This window comes from Macaca thibetana, chromosome 9 (genome assembly GCF_024542745.1).
Source record: "Macaca thibetana thibetana isolate TM-01 chromosome 9, ASM2454274v1, whole genome shotgun sequence".
Taxonomy (NCBI): domain Eukaryota; kingdom Metazoa; phylum Chordata; class Mammalia; order Primates; family Cercopithecidae; genus Macaca; species Macaca thibetana.
The window spans coordinates 108,631,556-108,655,940 of NC_065586.1; the positions used below are offsets into that span (position 1 = coordinate 108,631,556).

Genomic DNA, 24,385 nt, shown 5'->3' on the forward strand with positions numbered 1-24,385 from the left:
TTTAAAGTCAGATAATTTAATGCCTCCAGCTTTGTTCATTTTGCTCAGGATTGCTTTGGATATTTGGATTCATTTTTGGTTCCATATAATTTTAAGATTTTTAAAAATTCTGTGAAGAATAATTGATGGTATTTTGATAGAGATTGCATTGAATCTGTAGATTTGGGCAATGTGGACATTTTCACAATATTAATTCTTCGAGTCCATGAACACAGGATATCTTTTCATGTATTTGTGTTTTCTTCAGATTCTTTCATCAGTATTTTATAGTTTTCAGTATACAAGTTTTTTACTTCCTTGGTTACATTTATACCTAAGTATTTAATTTTTTGTTGCTATTGCAAATGTTTTACTAATTTCCTTTTTGTATTAGCTCGTTATTAGTATATAGAAACACTATTGATTTTCGTATGTTGATTTTATATACTGCAACTTTACTGAATTTATTTATCAGTTTTAACAGTTTTTTGGTGGTATCTTTAGGGTTTTCTACATGTAAGATTATGTCATCAGTAAATAGAGATAATTTGACTTCTTCCTTTTCTGTTAGGATTCCTTTAATTGCTGTCTCTTGCCTAATTGCTGTGGCTAGGACTTAAGTACTATGTCGAAAAGAAACAGTGAGAGTGGGCATCTTTGTCTTATTCCTGATCTTAAAGGAAGAGCATTTGACATTTCACCATGGAGAATGATTTTAGCTATGGGTTTTATATATATCGACTTTATTGTGTTGAGGTACATTTTCTCTATGCCTAATCTGTTGAGATTTTTTATTATGAAAAGGTGTTGAATTTTGTCAGATGTTTTCTGTGCATCCATTGAGATGATCATATTATTTTTATTCTTCACTTTGTTAATATGTTGTATCGTGTTTATTGATTTGCATGTATTGAACCATCCTTGTATCTCAGGAATAAATCTCACTTGATCATGGTGAATGATTCTTTTAATGTATTCTGGAATTCAGTTTGCTTATATTTTATTGAAGATTTTTGGATCGATGTTTATTAGAGATATTGATGTATGTATTTTTTCCGTGTAGTGTCCTTGTCTGGCTTTAATATCAGGATAATGCTAGGCTTATAAAATACATTTGGAAATATTCCCTCTACTTCACATTTTTGGAAGAGTTTGAGAAGAATTGGCATTAGTTCTTTAAATGTTTGGTAGAATTCAGCAGCGAAAGCTGTCGGTCCTGGAATTTTCTTTGTTGGGAGACTTTTTATTACTTATTCAATCTTCTTATTTGTTATTTTTCTGTTTGGATTTTCTATTCCTTCCTACTTCAGTCTTGGTAGGCTATATGTGCCTAGGAATTTATCCATTTCTTCTGTTATCCAATTTGTTGGCATATAATTGTTCATAGTAGTTTCTTATGATCCTTTGTATTTAAGTTGTAATGTCTCCTCTTTCATTCTAATTTTATTTACCTGACTAGTCTCTCCTTTTTTTCTACCTAGTTTTTAGCTAAGATTGTTTATTTTGTTTATCTTTTCACAATGTCAACTCTTGGTATCACTGATTTTTTTTTTTCTATTGTTTTTCTGGTCTTTGTTTTATTTGTTTACACCCTGATCTTTGTTATTTCATTCCTTCTGCTAACTTTGGGCTTAGTTTATTTTTCTTCTTCTAGTTTCTTGAACTGTAAGAGTAGATTGTTTATCTGTTATTTTCTTTTCTGATATAGACATTTATTGCTATAAACTCCCTTCTTAGGACTGCTTTTGCTGCATCCCATTAAGTATTGGTATGTTGTTTCATGTTTTTAAAGTAATATAATTTTATAACTTCTTTTGAAGTAAAAATGTTTTATTGTCAGATAGCTCTACTATTTAACAAAATGTAGCGGTAACTTGAAACATTATATTTCACCTTGCCTTTGTCCTGTTATCTATTTTAACTACCAACAATGAGGTCCTTTTCATGCCTGTATATGGAATATATCATTTTTTGTAATTGTTCTTTGGTAAAGTCTTAAGTCTTAACATAAGTCCCTGTTACTGTAACATATAATGCTACAGCTTTACCAAGTGACATATTACAGAATTTTGAAAGTACTAAATTCTTATCTAATATAAGAAAACATTTTAAAAATGTAAATATTTACCTTTGAAAAATTGAACTAATTAGATTTGTTTAGTAAAATTACATGGGTTCAGCTTGATGCAGAGTCATAGGGCCGAATTTACATGTTTGCTTATTTCTCTTACGGTAGTTTATGATTCCACAAGTCCAAGACTGAGTTTCACTGAAGGATTAGCTATAAAATATCAGAATGAAGATATGGCTTATCAAAGGGAACAGGATTCAACTCAAATAACATAAACATAATAGAGGGGGAAATTAATTATTTTAGATATTGATGAATAGACTATTTCCAATTGTGAAAATTTTATTTTTATTGATTTAATTATGAATTATCAATATATTTAGCATTTGATGTTAACATCAACTCTGAATAGATCAACTCTGAATATTCTTCCAGATGGCCTGAGATACAGTGTAACTGTGGTGAGGTCAGTTTACTAGTTTTTGCTTTTTCTTTATGGATATTGAAGACATAGAGCCAGAATCAATTTAGGCCTAAGGAGAATTATGGTCTCACTTCTCAAATTGACTGTTTTGTGGGCAGAGGCACTACCTGCATTCCTGGAGGGACTGTAGATCAGAGAACAGATTCAAAATGCAACATAATGTCACCTTCATCTAGCCACTGAATTTTGACTTGGAACTTCATTAGGCAGCCTCATTCTCCTCAGATAACAATTAATTCCTTTTTGTTCATGGCTTTTTTTTTTTTTTTTGTATGTTTATTAGTATTAGGCATACTATGTGCCTTTCTTATATTAGACTACAGCCAGAAAAACTAGACAGAATTAGTTCCAAGAACATTTTTCTTCCTGTAGCACCCACATGCAAGATGTGCGATCTATAGTAATTCTTATTCATTTGAAATGCAGCAATTTGTTCCTGTCACTAGAGGATAGGATTGTTGTTTTAAATTGCTGGGTTTTGTTTTTGTTGGCATGTTCCCCAATACAAATTGAATGGCTGACAAAAATCTATTTGTATGACAGTTCAATCTAGATAAGTGCCCTCTGTTGCCTAACAGTACAATTTGGGGTCTCAGAGATAAAAGCAAACTGAATGCCAGGCTTGTAGCAGAGCTTCTTGTGCAGATAACAGAGGTAATCCATATTCCTCAGGTCCACAAATCAGACAAACAAAGAAGAAATATGCATGCACATCATCTCGTTTGAAATGGTGGTCTTTTAGCTTCTACATAATAAAAAAATGGGAATATCTAACTCATGAGAACAATAAAACAGCCGATATGAGATATGCCTGTATTTGAAATTAAAGAGAAATGTGGTATTGACTTATAAAGTTGGAGAGTGGTCTGTTGCTTACCATTTTCCCATAGTATATTGGCTTTTGTTGAATATAGTTGCTTTCTATTTTAATATTTCTATCCTGAAATAAGTTATATTTTTAGACAATTACTCATTTATAACTTTGACATTCTGCTAGAAAAGGTATCTCCTTTTCTGCCCAAAATGAGGAACTGAGACTTTGGACCTATTGGCTTACCTCTGCCAAAAACATGTCAGTCTTTCCATCCAAATATCTCCCAAATATAATTCATATATAAAAAGAGGGATGAGAAATATATGTTAATAACAGTTATAAAGAAAGAATGGGGACTAATGCATAAGATAACAAACATACTGGAAATAGGGCCAAGGGCCCCAGTTGTAGATATTCTGAAAAATAAGGGTTTAATTGTTAAGGCCTGCTGATTGATTGGATCTGTGTAGTGAAGGAAAGACTGGGATGATTTTTAGGTTTTTATCTAAGAATACCATGTGCATGGTTATACTATCCATCACCAGGGAAAACAGGAGGTGGAGCGTTCGGTAGAAGAAAGATAATATTCTCCTTGGTCTGTGTTAAGCCTGAGATGCCTTTATATTATTTAAGTGCTCAATAGGAATTGGATTTGTAGTAGAATATGCAGAAAACATCTTTGCCAGCTCCTGGGTGATGGTTTGAACAATAGGGTATAAAAGAGACCATTCAGATGAGTGTGAAGTGGGCTAAGGACAGAGACCTAGGGGAACACCAGCATTCATGGGCAGATCGTGAGAGAAGTTACAATGAAGGAGACTAAGGAGAGACTGAGAAAGAGAAGTACAATTCCTCCAAGGATGGGAGGAATTCAAAGGGAGCATGGTGCTGAATCTGTTAAGGAGAAAGTGGGCAACAGTTCAGGTACTATCAAGAGGTCAGACCTGAAAAAGGACTGAAAAGTGACCATTGCAGCAAAAATTGGCACCATCTGAGCAACAAAAGAAATGAAGTAGTGTTGGATGATAACCCAGAATATAAAATAAATAGCCATGACGCCATACTGGTACGAATAGATGATTGGACTAATGATTGAATAGACAAATCTCCTATGCAATAGAATGCCAAATAATTTATGTAGATACTCCACTCTCAAGGGGATGGAGCCTAATTCCCAACTCCTTACATGTGAGCTAATGCATAGTGAGTACAACATGAAAAGAGGAAAAGGGTAACTTTACAGTGGATAAACCTGATAAATACTACCTCAGCCAAGTGATCAAGGTCAGCATCAATAATGATGAGTCATGCTGACTGTATGTAGCTTTGATATGATGTGATCAAAGTGGCACTTTCCTTCTGGGATCTGCCTCCCTAAAATATATGACTCCAATCTGGTCGTGAGAAAAATATCAGGCAAATCCTAGTTGAGGGACATTTTATAAAATACCTGAGCACCACTCCTCAAAACTGTCAAGGTCATCAAAAACAAGTGAGTCTGAGAAACTATTACAGCCAAGAGGAGCCTAAGAAGACATGACTATTAAATATAATGTGGAGTCTTGGATGGGATCCTGGAATAGAAAATGAACATTAGGTAAAAGCTTAGCAAATCTGAAAAAAAGGGTGACTTTAATTAATAATAATGAATAATTTATTAATTGTGACAAACTGGGTGTGGGTTATATGGGAACTCTCTGTGCTGTTGTTGCAACCTTTTTATAAATCTGAAACAATCATAAAATAAAAAGTTCATTTACAAAACATGACCAATAATTTTGACAACTAGGAAGTCACTGGTGATCTTTGAAAGACCTGCAGAGTGGTAGAAAGGCATCTAGTTCATAATAAGCTGAGAAATGACTGAGACATGAATAAGTGGAGTTAGTGCATGTAAAATAGTCTATTAACCCATTTATGCTGGAGGGTGCATATTTTTTTGTGTGAACACTCAGACCTTTGCCATGACCTTGAGTGGTAGGATATAAATAACTCCCACAAGCTTAGCGTTCCAGTAATGGAACACTGGGCATAAATGGGTTAAGAAGCTTGGCTAGGAAGGGAAGCATAAAGAGAGGTTGGGCATTTGCTGGGGGAGAGTAATGTAGAATGAAATAACTGCCAGGTGCTGTGGCTCATACCTGTAACCCCAGCACTTTGGGAGGCAGAGATGGGAGAATTGCTTGAGCCCAAGGAGTTCAAGACCAGCCTGGGCAGCATGCTGAGACCTCATCTCTCTCTCTCTCTAGATAGATAGATAGATAGATAGATAGATAGATAGATAGATAGATAGATAGATAGATAGATAGATAGATACATAGATAGATAGATGTCAAAAGTTGTAAACTGCAAGCATATGCAAGCAAGTGGGGTCATGGTACTAACTTATGTTACCTTTTGAAACATTAATGCTAAATTTATATATATATATATATGACATAACTTTTTAAAATGTGTAAAGCTGAGATACACTTAAAAGTGTTGATATACCTACCATAAAGGAAAGAACCAGTAGAGGATGAAACATTGAAGATACACAAGAAAACACTTAATTGATGAAGCAAAACATCTGAGTAGGCAAGATTTTATTTTATTTAACCTAAAATGGAGAATCTTTTAGGAAGAACATGTTACTTATGAATGAGACATGAAGTTTCATATTCATTATATTTTGTTTTGGGTCACCCTAGTATAGAAGTAACCGTCAAAATGTTTTCCTAGAAAATTTGGCCTAAAATAATTTTCTTATATTGCCTAAGCATCATAGTTTCATTGGCTATATCCATAAAACATTAAAAGACATTATATATCTCTGAATTATGAACCCTATAACCTCACTATATCACAGCGTAGTCTATAATAAAGAATCTGTCGCAACATGGGTCCAAAAGTAAGTACCAGGAAAATAGGTTATAAAAATTGTTTGCCTATGAGGTGGCTGATTGCAATCTAGAATTTTAAAGTAACCAGGAGTTAGCAGATTTTCTGAGTAAGCAGGCAGTTCTGAACACATCTTAATAGCTGGTGCGGCTCCTCTCTGACCCATAGGTAGGCTATTGTTGCTTTATGGTACAGCCTTTGAAGATTAATCTTGAAACATATCTAAATAACACCCATAGGTGTGGTTATGACTCACCCTCTGAGATCGGATGCTTTGTTCTATCAAATAAAACAGTTTACCTTAAGCATTTATCACCCTTGAACTCTCGATTGGTATCCAATATTCTAGCTGTTGATAACAACATATAAAGGTTTGTTGGTTTTTTGTTTTTAGAGAAGGGTGACCAGAAACAAAACCTTTAGACTAACTAGCTGGTGATAAGTTCATAGAAGTAGGTGAATCGTGCATCCAACCTTGGCTTTGGAGAAGGAAGGTAGGGGGACTCCAGCCTGTTGTGGCGGTGTAATAAAGTGAAAAGAACACTGGCATTGAGGAATGGGTTCTGTCCTTGTTCTGCCTCATCTTTCCTAGCTCTGTGGCCTTGGATATATCATTCATCTGGCTTAGGACCCTTTGTCTCTAAATTTGCAGCCTGATCCAGATGAAGCCTCGCGTGATAAGTTGGTGTCAGTTACAGACACTCCTCAGGATAACTTGTTCTTGGATGTCTAGATCACTTGAAACTGTGACTATGGACAGATTTTCAATGAATGACCCCTTTTCCTTCCCAGTGCTAGGCAGATGATATAGAGAAACTAGCATTATATGAGAAACTAGCATTATATGAATTACTTGTATACACGTATATACTTTGTTGTAGTAGTTTACTTTAAAATACAAATGAAGCATCTAATGCAAAACATTTATTTATCAGAGTAACATTTTCCAGTGGGGTGTATAGTATATTTATAAATCATTAACAAACAAGATAATAAACATTTTGATATTTTGATTATTTCAAGTAGAGTCTATGGAGTTATTTTATTTTACATATCAAAAGACTTTAAAGGATTAGATTTCCTCCACTGCATACTTACACTATTCCAGATGCTGACAACAACATCTGGGCATTCTATCACGAGCTGATTTTCTGAATGAAGTAATTTAATTGTTGATTGACAAGCTAACATGATTTAAGACACAGCCACACCGTATTCAATAGCAGTGTCAAAAGTCATAAACTGCAAGCATATGCAAGCAAATGGGGCCATGACACTAACTTATGTTGCCCTTTGAAACATTAATGCTACATTTAAATTACAGGCTAAAGTTTAGAAATGCTGGAAGAGGAAATGAAGAAGTGCAGTTGCATAATTTCTGGGCTCTCTGTTTTGCAAATCATTAAATGATATAGCAGCAATATGGGCAGAGTTCCTAATATAAATAAAAGTCTGTCCTAGCATTGTAAACATAGTTATTATTCCATATGGATTGCAAATGGGTTTGTTAGTCTCTATGTGTGTGTGTGTGTGTGTGTATAAAACCTCATGATATGCATATAAATATTCGCATATGATATTATAGCTAAATTTTAAAAACAAGGGGAAATGTGGTATAATTTATCTTATTGTTTATAGCCAGAACATAAATTTCCATTTTGAACATGGAAAATGTGTTTGAAAGTATAAGCAAAAATAATAGAGTGATTACGATAAAAAGACAAAAATTTTTAAAACTAATTTTTAACTTTTTTTCTGGTGTTGCATGCTAAAGAACAATGGATTATTTCAGCAGTCTCATGGTAACCTACTTTCCAGCTCTGTTGGTAGCCTTGCAGCAGGGTGTGTTAGTATTTTTTCTCTGGTGGCTTGCATATGGTCCATTGGCCATGAGCTTATGATAGACACAAAGTGTGCTTTCCCTTTATTAATGCTACAGTATTGGTGACATGTGGCATGTGCACCTTCCAGCGAATGAGCTTGACCTTTAACTCTAAACAGTCCCTTGAGCAAGAGCAAGCCATGTTTAGAGGAATGACTACATAGAAGAAACAGATTGGAACTTACTTTCTCTGATAGCATTAAAGAAATGCAGTAAAGTTTTTTACTATTGGAAGCCATCCAGAAATTGCAGCACCATAAAATAAGGAATTGGGCAAACAGTAATGGTGGAATTATAGGATCTAAATAATACAGATTTTTAAAGCCATTTTTGGTATGTATTGGCAAATGATTTTTTAAGAAGGATGCATAATTTATACTTTCAGCCATGTATGCCTACTAGTTTTATTGCATCCTTTCCAGTATTTATCAACTAAAATTTAGTTGCACATGCTCTGAAGGTCATCATATACAAAGTGTTAGGATAGGTTTGCATTTGTTTATAACATTTAAATCTCCACAACAGCCCTAGGAAATAAATACTATACCATTATTTTAGAGATGAAGAAACTGATGCTTAGAAAACTTAATTCGACCAAGATCACATACTGAAATGCTATCACTGTTCTTTTTATTTAGTACCCTGTGCTTTTCCATCCATCCTAACAATGTTCCAGGGATCAAACATTTATCTAACAATTTTCTTTACCTTTACCTAAGCCATGTAGTATGATACATGTTTCAACCTTAAATTGCTTTTTGCTAGAAATTAATACAGCATGGAGAATACCGTGATAAACAAAAATTCATACATTCCATTTAATTTTTTTTCCTGGACTATGTGAGCTTTCTGTCCTGGATTGATGAGCCTTTTTGAGTCCTGGTGCAGGGGTGGTATGTGGCTGAAAAGCTGAAATTGTCCATGAGAAATAGAAGTGAGGCTAAAAATGGAACGCTTGGTGCCAAAGATAGATGCATTTTGGAAAATGCCATCTGGGCATTACAGAAGTATGATATTATTTAATTAGAACCAGATAAAATTAGGTAAGAAATGAATGCCAGCAATTATATGACTAACTAATCAATATAATTTCATGGTTTTCTGTAGATATCCCAAAGTGTTAATTATAACAGGAGCAGTTAAATTCTTTGGAGCAGTTAAATTCTTTGGCTATGAAAGCATAGCAATTTTTAATAGATGTATCACCTGGTAACCTTGGGCATTATTAAATATATGGAGACTGAAAGACATGGTAGAAGCAATGGAAAAGTCTGGCCAGACTGGGTAATTTGTTTTAGACCTATGGAGAAATCTATTAACCATTTCTTCTATAGACCCATTTGATTAGGAAGTAGGACAAGCTGTTCTTTCATTACTTACCAAAACCATACTGCACTCTGTATCAATTATTTGGCTGTCTGCAGCACATAGATTAGAATAAAGGGCTTGCTTAGTGTTTGTGAATGTTGTGGATTGCTGATTAGTAATTAAAGTGCTGAATGAAGAAAATTAGGCCAAAATCGAATGGGAATGAGAACGTCTTAATTCTGTGATACAGATGTTAGAAACAGATTGTCTTCAGCAGCCCTATTCAATGTGGTGACATTCTACATAGCCATCAAGTATTTGCATCCCATGTAAAACTCAAGTCGAATGCCTTTGAGATGGTTTCCTCTCCTATGCCTTGTGATGTAGCTGTATGGGTATTAATTTAGTGAAATATCCTGTCTGCCAGGTGTGGGAACTAGCTGATTTTATTGTAATACCAGATCATTACTTAATTCATATGCAACAGAGTACAGCACATGGAAAGCATTATAAATCTATTTACAATGTGGCTGGTCTGATGATAACATTGTATTAAATTCCCAGGTGAGGCAATTTAAGCAATTGCTTTGCCATGTGCACGCCATGGAAATTAAATTCTCATATACGCTTTAGTAATAAACCAACTTCATTGTTATGCTTTTGCTATTTCTGGGCTGTAGAATCCTCATTCTGGTTACGTATACTCTATTTCACATGTAGAATCATACAGGAGGCGGTACCACAGATCACAGTTTTTAATTAGTTTAAGCTAAGTTAATTCGTTTTGTTTCTAATTTCGCAGTGCCTGTCCAGGAACACATTCAGTTCAGTTGGGAAATGTCAAGGCTTGGGTCAAGTAGAAAGATTGTTTCAAGCCAAATTTCCAGACAGAACTGAGCAAGTGTATCTGTTTGAACTTGGCTTTAAGAAAATCAGCCAATCAGTATGCAAAGGACCTTCGCCTTGAATGCAAAGGAAATCGCCTTGAATCCAAAATTCTCACATTCATAACTCACTTGTGTTATCAGTTTAAAATAGCCATTGAAACTAGTGCATCTAACTTCTTAGAGGTAACGATCAGTTGTTTATTCGTCACATTTTTTCTATAGTTCATGTATGGTCTGTAGATTTTCTTTCTAACCATGTAGTCTACCAAAGTATATAAGTTACAAGAAGTAAACTTTACACAAACACACAATTAAAAGTGAGGAGTACTCTTGTATTTAACTCTGTGTATGTTATGTGTGTATGTGTGTGTGTGGCAAGTATTGTCAGCTGAAGCTTTTCCACTCTTATGGTACAGACCAGAAATTGCAGTAGATTACAAACTGCATAGAGCTTCTGTCTTCTCCAGAAGCCACATATAAAGCACCAGTAGACAGTGGTAACTGACAACTAAGACTAAAAATGTTGACAATTTCTTGATTTGCCTGGTTAGCTTATGTATAGAAGTCATTAAGTATTTATAAAATGCATTATGAATTGGGCTCCTTCAAACTGTAGCTGAATGTGTGACATTTCCAGCTCAAATTCTCATGTTTGCATTTGGCTAAAGTACAAATTTTATACCGTTGATAATAAAGAAAAAATATTTTAGTGAACTTTATCAAGATACAGTAAATGCTTGAGTTTTATTAACTTTGAATCTTCGAAATTAAATTATTGTCTAGGTACTTATTAATGTAGCATGAGATTTTTTTTAATTCCATAAAAGGTAACATAATTTATTGATGTCTTAGAGGAAAATTACCCATAAAATAAGCAGTTTGTCATTCAAAGGATTTTTCCCCTTTTTTGGTATTCAGTTAGTTTAATAATGATCTTGCAGACTCAGTTATGGTTAGGTACAATCAGCTAACTTAAACTTTCAAGTCGTAAAAAATTATGAGAAAATACCAATGTTGGGCATCTAAATATAATTAGTTGGGTTTTTTTTAATAGTCTTGATTTGTTTTCTGTTTGGAAAATGAAACTCACATATAAAGAGTTCAGTTTTCAGCGTTGTTGTGTCATGCTCGTGAGGAACTATTTCTGATATTTGAAATGAGTTGTCTTTTCATTCTTTAAGAAAAGTCAGTCCTGTTAGAGACCACTTTGTTAAACTCAGCATATCATTTGCTTAATTATATCCAGAAAGCCATCCAAACAACCAGTTTTTACCATCCCAATGGTAAAGAATGACATTTACAGGGACCACCCTTCAACTGTGGATAAAGCCTTAGTTCTCCTCTGTTGCTGAGCATGTACACTCTTAATTGCTGGTTTTTAAAAGCAGTGGATTCTAACCAAACCAAGATTAGATATTTAGGGATACACATTTATAATTTTCTCCTTTTGAAGTATAGTAAATCAAAATAAGAATATAATGTAATTGAACAATCTATGCCAATTTGTTGGTATTTTGGTGAAAAAAGGGAGAAAACAAAAACAATCTCCATATGATACTCTTGCATACTGTGGAATGTTTTTGTCCCCCATAGTGATGAAATGAATAATTAAAAAGGCAGCTCTGATACCACAGCCTGTTTAAAGGTTTCCATTTCCTTTAATGCTGTAAAATACTTTTGCTTAGCTAGTTTGAAGCTACTGTAGTAGGAACTCCAAATGAGCAAAAGCAAGCTTTGGCTTGATCTAAATATCGTATTAAGACCATGAAGTGGACTGCCCTGATAATTTAGCATTTTTAAATGTGATTCTGTATGAAGTCAATAGGAATAGCTAATTAATAATGGCTTCAGTAAATACAATAAGAGAACCAGGCTTAATATATGCTGTTTGTGATGGTGAAAAGTCTGGCATGTTCACAAATGACTGAGTTGGGTCACTACTGAATTGTCGAGAGATCTGATATAGATATCTTTACTGACTTCATGCTGAGGACTTGAGTTCTTTACTCTGTCCTCCTCTCTGCAATATTGCTGGTTTTATTTATCTACTTATAGACTTATTGCAGAAGCCAAGGTATAAGCTATGCATTTGTGGCGGGGAAATGGGGGTTAGGGTGGAGACTCAGGGCAGGGAGTGGGTGCCACCGTCTCCTTAATATCAAAACATTTTGCAATTCTTGTGCCTTTTTCCTAAAAAGGTAATAGAATGAAGAGGAAATTTTGTGTGGTAGAATGAGCACTGAGCTGTGAGTCAGGACCCCAGTGTTCCAGTGTCAGTTTAACCAGAGTTACCTTTAGAATTCCATGAAACTTATTTTTTTCCCTAAAAAGCAAAGGAATGTCTAGATTTATTTATTTTTATTTCTACTCCATTCAGCCTTTTCAACTGGATTCTGCCAGAGACTTAAGCCTTGTCTTCAAATATATGTAATGAACTAAATTTTTTCTTATGCACCATCCTTGGGAGAATTGATAAACATAGTTACTGAAATAATTTTCTGTGTTTTGTGGTTAATATAAGGAACCCCAACTGGGAAAAGTTGTAACTTCAAAATGATTTAAAGTGTATTGGTTGTTCTTGTCTAAGGTTCTTTTAAATTCAAATGTAATATGTTTGATGTTTAAGGTATTATGATCTCTATGTGGTCAAGCAGTGTTGCTTATTCACTAGTTTAAAATCTAATTTAAAAATCATATTGTTGACATCTGCTCTGGAATTGATAGTCCTTTTAAACTACAATACTTTTTCAGATCACAGTTGAACAAGTAAGAAATTTTAAGTCCCAAACTCTAGATTGCAAGTGAGGAAGAGATTACTGTTTTCCAGCTGCCATTTTTTAATGGAATGGTTTTCTTAGTGAATTCTGAAGCAGAAAAGACAACAAAGCAACTTGCAAATCTGAAATAGTGATGCTGAAGTGGGATCTGAGGCCCACACTTTAGCTTTCCAACGACTGTTCAGTCTTTTGGCTTTTCCGAATGTGTATACATTTAGATAATTCATGAATTGCTTGCAGACATGTCCCTCTGACTTTATAGAGAAGGGTGTATTTCTTGTAAAACACATTTTCAGTGTGTGAAACATTGACTCATAGCCCACTTGTCTTTATTTACTGGGACTGTGAAAAGTTGACTCATAGCCTACTTGCCTTTATTTACTGTGACTGGGAAATTTAGTTTCTTTTACCAGACACACATGCACGCATGCATGCACACAAGCGCACACACACTTTCATTACTTTTCCTTAGGCCATTATTTATAGAGAGCTGGGAGACATTTAAATTATTGTTTGTACAGAGGAGGTGCTTTTAAATTCCCTCTCTTTCTGGTTAGTAACATCACAATAATGAAAGAAATATAGACATGCTATTCTAGGCATTGCAGAGTATAGTTGGAGATATAATTATTACCCTAGTATTAGAGACTTTTAAAGTCCTAAATTGAAAGCTTTGTAATGTCCATTTCCTGCCACAATATTAAAAAAAAAAAAACACCATATACTCCTGCCTTAAGTACAATCTAGTGAGTTTTATAGACATACAGTTATATAGCTGTATTTCTTTCAGTTTAGTGTCTTATTTGAATGGCAATGTATGGAATAATATACAAGTTCGGATCCGTTTATGAATATTAATAGAATACTTACACAACACAGAGTTTCCTTTCATTATTGACATCTTAAAAACTTCTAATTTACATGAAACTTCTCAAGTTCAGGAACTTTACACAACTTTGGTGTGCAGATTGTAGCCAATAGGTTTCCATTAGGGGGCTCTCGAGGTTTGAGATCAGCCTTGATACCAATAAAGCTTGGAAGCCTTTACTTTCTAACGTTCCTCTCACTCTCTCCCTTTTTGTTTTGTTTTATAGAAAAGGTCACGGATCGCCTACAGTGACGAAGTACGGAATGAGCTCCTGGGGGATGATGGGAATTCCTCCGAGAACCAGGTAGAATGCTAATCAGGAAGGCCCGGTGGGTGGCTGGAGGGTGAAGGAGGTCACTGGCGCACTGGGCTCTCAAGCTGCTCCTTAACGGTATTAGCAGCAACTCATGTGGAAGCGATACTGTTTAATGCAAAGCTGGAGTCTTAATCAACTTCAAAATGTTTCTTGGAGATCTTACATTTAACCCTTTACCTTGTGATCACTGTCTGCTATCTTTTAAAAAAATCTTTTCTTCTCTTTTCTTTATTATTTAGTACTTAAGGAATAACTTGAAACACACCGTTTGCAGACAAAGCCAAGGTCTTCACCTCAAACACATGTAAAAGGAATAAAAAAGTACATAATACAGCTTTGATAATAATGCAGTATAATTAAATCAACACTTGCAGCAAAACAAATGAAAGTAAGCTTTCAAAATTCAACAGGGTAGCCCAGTCTCCTATTGTGTGGCTTCTTAAAAATACATTCACCACAATGCAAATTGGAAGCAACAGTGTGGAACTTGGATACCAATATAGAGGACCTGCTTCTGTCAAATAATAGTCATAATAATAATAATAATAATAATAATAATAGGATAAGTCTTTTTGCAGTTTAAGATCTGCGTGGGCAAAAAAATAAGATACAATTTCTTCTTAAAAGGGCTTTATACCTTGGCTGTCGGTTCTCATTGGATCATACCGTAGTGTCATGAGTCTAATTAACGTCCCGCCTCTTTCTTTGAATTAATACTGCAGACTCCATTAATTCATGCATATACTGTATACAAGTTTAAAAAAGTTTTAAGAACCTCAGTGTAGAGATGACTTTAAAAATGTCTCTAAAGAACCCTAATGACTGATTTTCTTTGACACTTTTAAAGAAAATACATGATAGGGACCTTCAGAAGCAAGACCTGAACATGGTTACTAATGCCACTTTGGCAAGTATTATAAAAGTCTCTACTCTGCCTAAATGAAAATGAACATAAATCAGTCACTGAGTAAACCAAAATTTCAATACAATAGTGAAACATTATATATTGATACATATTATGAAAATTGCATAATTGTATTTACCATCTCAAATAGATGATATTGTGGGTCTATATATGCTAATAGTATATTGCTATCTACTATATTATAATCCGTAACAGGGATGCTGTTTGTGTGATTAAGGACTCTACTCACCCACCCCCAAAAAAGAGAGAAGAATGACTGAGCTGATGATGTTTGTTTTTGGAAAGATCTCACCTCCTCCACTATTTGGATGTTATCAGCTTGAGTTCAGACATGTGAACACGTTCAGATTTGACTTGGGATTTCAGTTTCCCTGATTGAAATGTGAGAATAGCTAAAGGAAAAAAAAACAGCACATCAAACATAAAAGGGTGATGTGATAAAGGGGTTTTACTCATAATAGATTAAATAATGTGAGGATGAGAGAAATATTTTCTTCTGTTTTTAAAGTGAGATTTAGATTGCTCATACCTCTTGAATGAATGAATCATAGTTTTATTTCCTATCTACTGCAAAAAAAAAAGCATTAACTTTTTTGCAAAAAAGTGAATGCGTAGTTCCCATGTCAGTTCTTTAAACAGCTATAGATCTTTCCCTTATTTGAAACTACTGCCTAATGCAGAGGAAATAGAAAGGAAGGGGGTGTGCCTGTCTTACTCAGACGCCTTTATTGTAATGGATGTTGTAGTTCTATGACAGGGATCCCTTTTTTTTTCAAACATGTTCACTTCTCTTAATGGACATTTTATATGTCTAAAACATTTGCCTTGCATACATATAAGTATGATTTTTATGCCTAAAGAAAACTGTTCCACAAAAATAGATTGAGTTCATATTTTCTGAATTTTTCAAATTATATTCCTGTCACTTTAAAGTGATTATGCACAGATTTCCCCTGGACTTGTATAAATCAAACTTACAAATTCTGAAAGTGCTTGGAGAACCTGAAGTTTAGATGTAAGGAACTGTCACTTCAATAAATAGAGTATGATAAATTATAGTCACGAGAATATGTACTGTTAGATTATTACTTGTGTGAACTTTTCCGTCTAAAATTTGAATGAGGTGTAAAAGTTCAAAGAGACCACACTTAACTTTTTGGATATTTTGTTACCAAATGTAGCAAAGTTTCCATTTCATATGAAGTCACTGCATTTTGTTTTAAGGCTCTTTGTCATAATATAGAAATTAAAATCCCTCAAACTAAAACACATCCTTAACTAGGTATGGTCACTTGAGAATAACTTTTTTATTCCATATCAGCATTCATTCAGAATATGGAATCAAGACAGAAGCTCTTTCTGTAAAGAAAGAAAAAATTTTAATTTGGCTCTATATTAATTTTTGTAGCTCGGTAGCTAGGAAGAGATTTTTCTAGGTAGGGTTACTTATAATTTATATAAGAAAAGATCTTCTGCCTACAAATAAGTTTACTTCTAAGTTATTTGCTAATAAATTGATTTTCAGAACTTCTTGTCCATGGAATACTAACAATATATGGATAAAACTTGGAGATAAACAAAATGAGATTAAAATAGCAATATTCATTTAACTGCAATTGGGATAGATCTGTCAGTTTAAAAATATAGATCAAAATAGGAAAATAAGGAATTAGTAGCAATGATTGTATAGGTAAAATACTGGCTAGGTATTTTCAATGTCACACACACAGCCTCCTTATAGTTGCTTCTTTGCGAAGATTCGACAATATGAATACAATAGCTATTATTTCTCATTCTGGTAATTTCTGATGCAGTTTTTTTTAGGCATCTGAAACCTGCCTGTTAATACATATAATTATAGTCTGCCAATTAACTATAAAGTATGTTAATATACTCTTAGGTACATAAACATTTCTGCCATGATTAGAAATGTTAAAAATTCAGAAATTAAGAATTTTTCAAAAGCATTTTTAATGTCCCTCATACAATACACCTTGCATTTAATTTCCAAATTAAATGCTTTGTGTACATTCATTTCTGATTCATATTCATTTCATTCAATCAAATATAGCTCATGCTTGATTTACAAAGAAGGGACAAGAAAATTACCTACTTTGTACATTCGAGTACTGTTGGGCTATCAGCTTTCCAAGGACTATTGTCTTAAGCATTATCATTCTATTCTTTGAAAATACCATATTTACCATTCCATGAGGCAACATTTTATTTCTTTGGAAGAGTTGAGTTCTTGAATGTAGTGATGTTGTATTTAGAGTGGAAATTAATAGTTCCTAACTTGATTGCATTTCATGAGAACCATTCTCATAAAAGGAAAAACACAAGTTGTAGAATAAAACCATAAAGCCTTTCATAGTGATGTATGATAATGGGGCAAATAAACTGTTCCAAGCTTTGGTTTTGAACCCTAATACTCTCTCAGTTTCTATATGCAGAATTATATTGATCAGTGACTTTGAATAAATCCTAAATAGAAGATTCAAAATATAAACAGTAGACTATTTCCAAATGTGTGGAAAGTTTTGTGGCAAAGCAATATTTAGCAGATAATGATTGCTTAATTTCTTAATACGAGGTTCTCTTAAGTTCTGATTTGGGCTTGCTGTGCATAAAGTGTGTCAAACTTCAGCTACAGACCAGGGGGTGAAGTCGGTCAATTTAATTCCCCAAGATCTAAAGAAGGTCGGTATCATTTCATATAGCCCCGGCAGAGCAGATCATTACCAGGCACAAATCTGTTCGTTACGTGCTGAGGGTTTATAGCAAAATAAATAGACTGTCATCATAAGTTCAGAAAATTGTGTCTTCGACCCACGATAATGTGTAAAGGGCGTTTAATAGAGTTCAGCATTTATTCGTTATCTGTATGCGGACAGAGACGGCAGTGGCGTTATCAGCTTTAAAAAAAATGCGGTAGTTCTGGGGGTCACGTGACGCACCTCACACACAGAGGCGCGCGCGCATGAACCCTCACATGCTCTGCAGTGCCGTTTTGATTTTAGTCACAGCAGAAGGCTTAACCACAAGAGATTCCACTGGTTCAAACCAGCGTAAACCAGATTTTTTCAGCCCACAAAGGAACAGATTACCTCTTGTATCAAATTCTGCATTGGGGGGGAAAAAAAATCTTTGTTTCAAAAAAGATGTTGATTATCATAGCTCAACATGGTGGCATTGCACACTCTCGCGTTGCCTATGATGGAGCTAGTAACTCGAGAAAATACGAAATCACAACTTACAGTCCAGTTTTAGCATTGTTAATTTTCAAAAATAGGCCATCTTTTGTTTACTTGAATGAATAACTCTCAGCCTAACCAAAAAAAAAAAAAAAAAGATAAAGATGAAAAACCCTCCCATTACCTAGCTTAGCTACAAATCCGATGTAGAGCTTGAATGCAGCCATGCAGCACAAACAAGATAGAACGTTTTTTGTTTGGAACCTATTGAAAAAACAAATGGGTAGCATTTTTAAACACTCATTGATTATGGCAGGGTGGCATGCCCCAAATGGTCTCTATTGCTGAAGAGTAGTTTTAAACTTTGGCCCTTTAAGTATCATAGTCAGCCGAAGAATAGTGCCCCCAGAAAGAAAAGATAGCTGGCCGATCAATTCCCAGATCGTCTCTTTCTGAGAATTAATGTTTGCCTTTTTCTCCCATGATGTTGGGATGGCAAAGAGAAAGACTCCGATATATGATAGGCCAGGTATTTTCGTTTAAAATTTTGCTTCTTTTGGGGAAGAATTAGAACTTTTCACGTGAAATGACAAGATGATTTACTTGTGTGTTACTGGATGGTTGCTGAGAGAATGTGTTAATAAAAATAAAGACAACTTCTTGTCTATTTTGAAACTATGATAATAAAAGTTGCATTTTCACTGAGTGTACCGTGAGACATTACATGTTAACTTATGTACCTTTTTTATAAAGGATTCTTAACAGTTTTTAAAATCTTATTCTTTGGTACTCAAAATACTTTTCGTATAACAAATGAAATAACAGAATAAGCTGGAATGCATACTGCCTTCCTTGAATTCGGGACAAAAACAGCATTAAGCGTTGAGATATCCGGGCTACAGTAAACATGATACTTTTAGAGAGACTTATAGTGAGCAATTCAGGCACATTTCTCCCAAAGCAATAGTTTAATTTATTGGCCTGCATATGTCAAGTGTTATAACAGATGTTACAGATATTTGGATGTTTAAAAATTATCAGTTGTAGACCTGAATTGCTGAGGATGCAAATTTCAGACCTGGAATGTGGTTTAGTCTGTTAACAACATAGGTTTCAGTTTCTAGTCATTGCAGAAACTGTGGTCGTCATCTCACTTATACAGTGATATTTGTAGTTGAGAATAGTATCAAATACACATGCACATACACACATACACACACACACAATGAGCCAGATATATGGTTATATAATTATTTTAGTTCCTAAAGAGTTAAGCAGCTTGTTTTATCTATATATTTAAGGCAAATAGAAAAATGTTCTAAATAAGAGAATTAAAATGTTATCATAGGAGAATTGACCAACAAGTAAGGAGTGATTTTTTTGTTTGACTTTAGTGAAAACAAACTGCAATATAAATGAATTAAGAGCTCATTGCTAGTTTACAATATGAAGAAAATTGAAAAATGAAGAAATCATTCAAAAATTAAAATGAAAACATGTCACATGATTGCAGTAGCCTCTTAAGCAAAACAAAAACCTAGAAATTGACTCTTATATACACGAAAGTTCATATGATAATGAATTTTTGATACTATGTTCTAAATAAGTATTCTCTATCCTGGCATACTTTATTTTCTATTAAAATAACATTACCTCCAAATGCAGTCTTATTACTAGAGTGGGTACAAGTATAACATTAACTAACATAATAGTTTGTTGTTTTAAATAGTTTTTGGAACCAAAGCATGAGCTATTAATCATTTTCATTTGTAGGTAAAATCTGAAATCAGTTGTCAAGATTCCAAATAGAGAAACATCCTGAAAACTTGTATATACAAAACCTCTTCAATGGTACATTCTTAGAAGAGAGGAACAGTAAACTTGTTTTCTTTCTTTATAATATAGACTTCTATGAAGTCGTTCCCCTTTATTTCATGATGGTGTCTTAGATGTACTTTAAAAGAGAATTTCACACTATTCTCTTTGTTTAATGTGACAGTGTGAGAAAGTGATCTTTATTCGTTCAAAAAACTCTGCATGTAGTCTATGTTTAGGTTCTTTTAATGTGTTTGTCTGTGATTTTTAAATGCTAAACATGTAAACAGATAAATTGTCAATGTTAATTCTGTATCCTGTCACACAACTGATCTTTCTTTCCTGCCATTTCTTTCCTTTTTATCTTTTTTTTGTGCATTCATGTTGCAGTTGATAAAATTACGTGAAGAGGTGAGTACTTCCTAGCTTCTTTTTTTTTATTTAATTCTGCTTTTCCCTATAAAATTGAGTTCTTAAATCTGAAGTGGATCTTTGGATTTGTTTTTCCAGATAAATCTACACAGAGCAAAAAGTATCGTTTATATTGTTCAGTAATCTTTTCTGCTCACAGTCTTTTAAAACACAACTATATCCTAATCATGCTTATCTCAGGGATCATTGTTCTTTGTTGGAACTAGGACAAAGTTAATACTTTAATGGCCGAAAATAAGGAGGAATAATAAAGGAATATCTTAAAACTCTACCTGAGTGTAGTTTTATTGTAGGCTCTAACTTCAAGTTTATTTATGTAGTTTCTCAAAGAAGCTAGTATGATTTTTTTTTCTAACATTCTGATTTACTTTACTGTAAACTGTTCTTAAATAAACTCCTTTCCCCCACCCAAAATTATTAGGTTTAACATAAGACACCATGGATCTATTATCCTTTTGGGGAAACACACATATGTTATAAATGCCCTGCTACTCTGTATACATAGATACCTAAGAATGGCCAAAGTTTTCGTCATTGTTAAACACTTTCCTTTTTGTAGCATACAGCACCCAAGTGAATTCTCATTTTTCTGAGTTTGCTGGACTGTTTCATAATGCAACGCCAGACTTTTTTTGTGTGGCTCAGCAAATATTTACCACAATGTTTATAATTGTATCCTTGTGTTAATGAGGGATGCTGAATAATTCTATTTTTAAAAAATTAAGTCAAACATATAAAATATGCTTTGGCACTCCTTTTTAGAGGTAGTCATATTTTTTATTTAGTAAGGTTGGGTTTTATTTTTCTATCAAGACATAATGGCCTATATTGCAATTTAAAAATTGTCTAATTGCTTATAGTATAGAGTAGTATGAATTACTTTTGAGTTTAGTTTGACTGCATTGATTGAGAATTTTCTCGAATTTTTTTTATTGGTATGTCATCATTGTGTGATGCAGATGTTAATTTAGAAGCTTCTAGATAGTGGTTTTCAACAACTTTTTGAATTTAAGATGCATTACTGACATCCTGCCTCAGAAAAAGTAATCATGATATATAAAATGAAGGGGAGAAATATACAAAAACCCTCACCCTACAACCTTTTTGTGTTATCTTCCCTACAGGAGAGCAGTTGTATATTTACTAAATGAATATAATCAGTTGCAGTTTTGATGTGTAAGATTATTCTTGAGGTGAGGGATAACATAAATATTATTTTTCTGCAAGATAGAGTATCTGCTTGTTGTATTTGCTTATGTTCATGTTTAGGTGAAGAATCTGAATTTTCCAGTGTTAACGGAACTATTAACTTGAAAACCTCTATATGAAGAAATTACGTGAAGCCCTTGCCCCTGAATTTAAGCAGTGAATGTTATTTATATATTAAATTGTGGCTTATTACAATCAACATTTTTGACAGAAGATTTATTTTTGTTAAGCCTAATTGTGTCAAATTAGAAATCTTAATTCCAAAAACTTAAAACATCACATCTGCATTTCTTTTAAAGTATTTTTTATTTTTGTTTGATGGCTTAATTCTTTTCTTGTGCCTGTAGTAGCAGTTTCATCAGTTATGGTTCTGGAATTCATGTTTCCGAAACTGTAACCTGTAATTTCATTATAATTGGAAGAATTAATCAACTAATAGAATAATATACTCTGAAATATTCTTTTAACAGTCTTTGATATGGATCTAGCATTGATATTTATAGACTAGATTACAGTGATGATGCTGCATTGGTATATGGCTTGCTGAGAAGTTATTATTTCTCAGTCGGGATTCTAATAGTAATCATAGAGTGAATGTTACCCCCATGTTTCTTGACTTGCAACTGTGCTAAGAAGACAAGATGCTCCAAAATGTGTTTTGTTTCGCTTGGAAACAAAAATATGCCCCTTCCCTTCCTTGTGATGCTCTTTTTGGGCTCAGTTTTGGAGAGGGGGCATGCTTGGAGGCAGGGTTGTAGTGCAGAGGGAGCTGATCTGGCGTTGGCTGTGCCGAGCTCCGTTTGAATCCTGCGTCTCCAGCTCTCCACATTGCGCAGCTCCTCACACAAGTTGAGCTCTGTCTGAAGCTCCTGCACAGCTTCACTTACCTGCTTTGAAAAGGGCTGAGAAGAGGGTGAGAGAATGAGTTTGGGATGGAGTGTGGGGGCAAGTTGAAAGCATCAGCTGCTACTGTAGTGTATTTCCTTTCATTTACAGAGACCAGGGCAATGTACAACTAAGGGAACAATGTAAATAGCGCAGCTGTTTCAAGAACTTGATTTTAGTTTGAGTTAAGTGAAGAGGTTCCAAAACACAAAGTGAAATCCTGCTGTAAAGCTGGTGGTAAACTGATAGTCCTCTTGTGTGCAGATTTACTCTGATAAAAGTGAACTGTCCTGAAGAAGAGTTACTTCTATTATTTAGTAATATATATATATATTTAAAGGTCTTTCAGAAATTTTGCTGTTATAACCATGAAATCCCCCCAGTTATTTTACATTTAAATGCTTTATTTCCTACATTAAATATTATTATAAAAGTGGAAGTCCATTTCCAGTATCGATCTTTGTTTTTTTTCTTTCTTTTAATCTCTAATAACTAAATGTTTTCTTTTAATTTTGGGATTTCATCCAATATGAAAATGAAGCAAAAATCTTTGTTGTCTTATTCTGGATTAAAATTCAGATTTACTTTTGATTTCACAGATCTGATATCATTTTAGAGAATCGCCAGTTTGAAGTTAAGTCCTTTGTTAAGGTAGAAAACAATTTTCAGGGAAGGGAAGAGCAATCCTTGCTCCCAGAACCTGCACATAAGGAAACTTAGGGATAAGAAAGCTATTTTTGACAAGCCTTAGTAAAGTGTTTAATTTTATTTAAAAACAGTCATCAATGCCAGACACATAGAGCTCTCCTTTCTCTTCTTTTTCTTAATTACAGCCTTCAGTGATTTTGCTTTTTAATGATATAAGAAGCTTTCCTTCCTTTCTCTGTTTTATTTATTTAGATTTTTTTTTTTTTTTTTTTTTTTTTTTTTTGCAGAGGGAGGGGACAATTTTTCTCTTAATTTCTCTGCTGTACATTGGACGACTCTATTAATTATTATAGACTGTTGTTGCAGCTTCCTGACCTTCACATCAGGTCCTATCTCTCTGTTCTAAATGCATTGTTTTAATGATTCTCACCCCCCCCACCCTTCCCCCCAAAAAAATTTCAAGGAAAGCTTTGATGTGGCTTTAGCTGCCTCCAACGTCTGGCCGCATCTCAGATGTGTCACCTATGCCGGGAGGGAATAAGGAAATCACGTTTTGAATGGTAATGATAACATACTAATCACTTCCTTTCTTTGAAGATGGAAGCGAGATATTCTGTCAGCATCCCTGGCTGCTAGAGCTTGGAGGCACTGGTCTAGGTGTATTAGCTTAAGTGTGCATGTCAATACAGCTTGCATCTCCAAGATCCATGGGGGCTCATTAGAGCAAGGTAGATCGTTTCGCTCGACAGCCACTCAGATAATATGTGTGGCACCTCCTTTTTTATTATTATTAGAAAGCATTTCTCCAATTTTAAATGACATCTGTCAACAACACAAAGTTGTAGGAGTTGTGGTTGTGTTTTTTCTTTCTTTTTGGCCAAATACCAAAACTGATTTAAGAAGGGAAGATATTAATATATGCAGATACATGTATGCATGTACACACACGCACACACACACAGATACATACATTTGTATATTTCTAAGTGTCTAGACATATATACACACACA

General features: G+C 34.1%; 1 protein-coding gene across 11 annotated transcripts in view; it reads left to right on the top strand.

The window, feature by feature from the left end:
* VTI1A (vesicle transport through interaction with t-SNAREs 1A) overlaps positions 1-24,385 on the top strand; it is a 500,904-nt gene that overhangs the window by 65,695 nt on the left and 410,824 nt on the right. For 9 of the 11 annotated variants that reach the window (XR_007728823.1, XR_007728822.1, XR_007728824.1 and 6 more), the window contains exons 4-5: positions 14,177-14,254; positions 20,591-20,611. Coding sequence is in view for 8 of the 11 variants with exons in the window: in XM_050804418.1 (XP_050660375.1) it covers positions 14,177-14,254; positions 20,591-20,611 (99 nt within the window). In the remaining 3 variants the exon portion in view is untranslated. The remainder of the gene's footprint in view (positions 1-14,176; positions 14,255-20,590; positions 20,612-24,385) is intronic. The other 2 variants (XM_050804419.1, XM_050804421.1) reach the window with 1 other exon arrangement.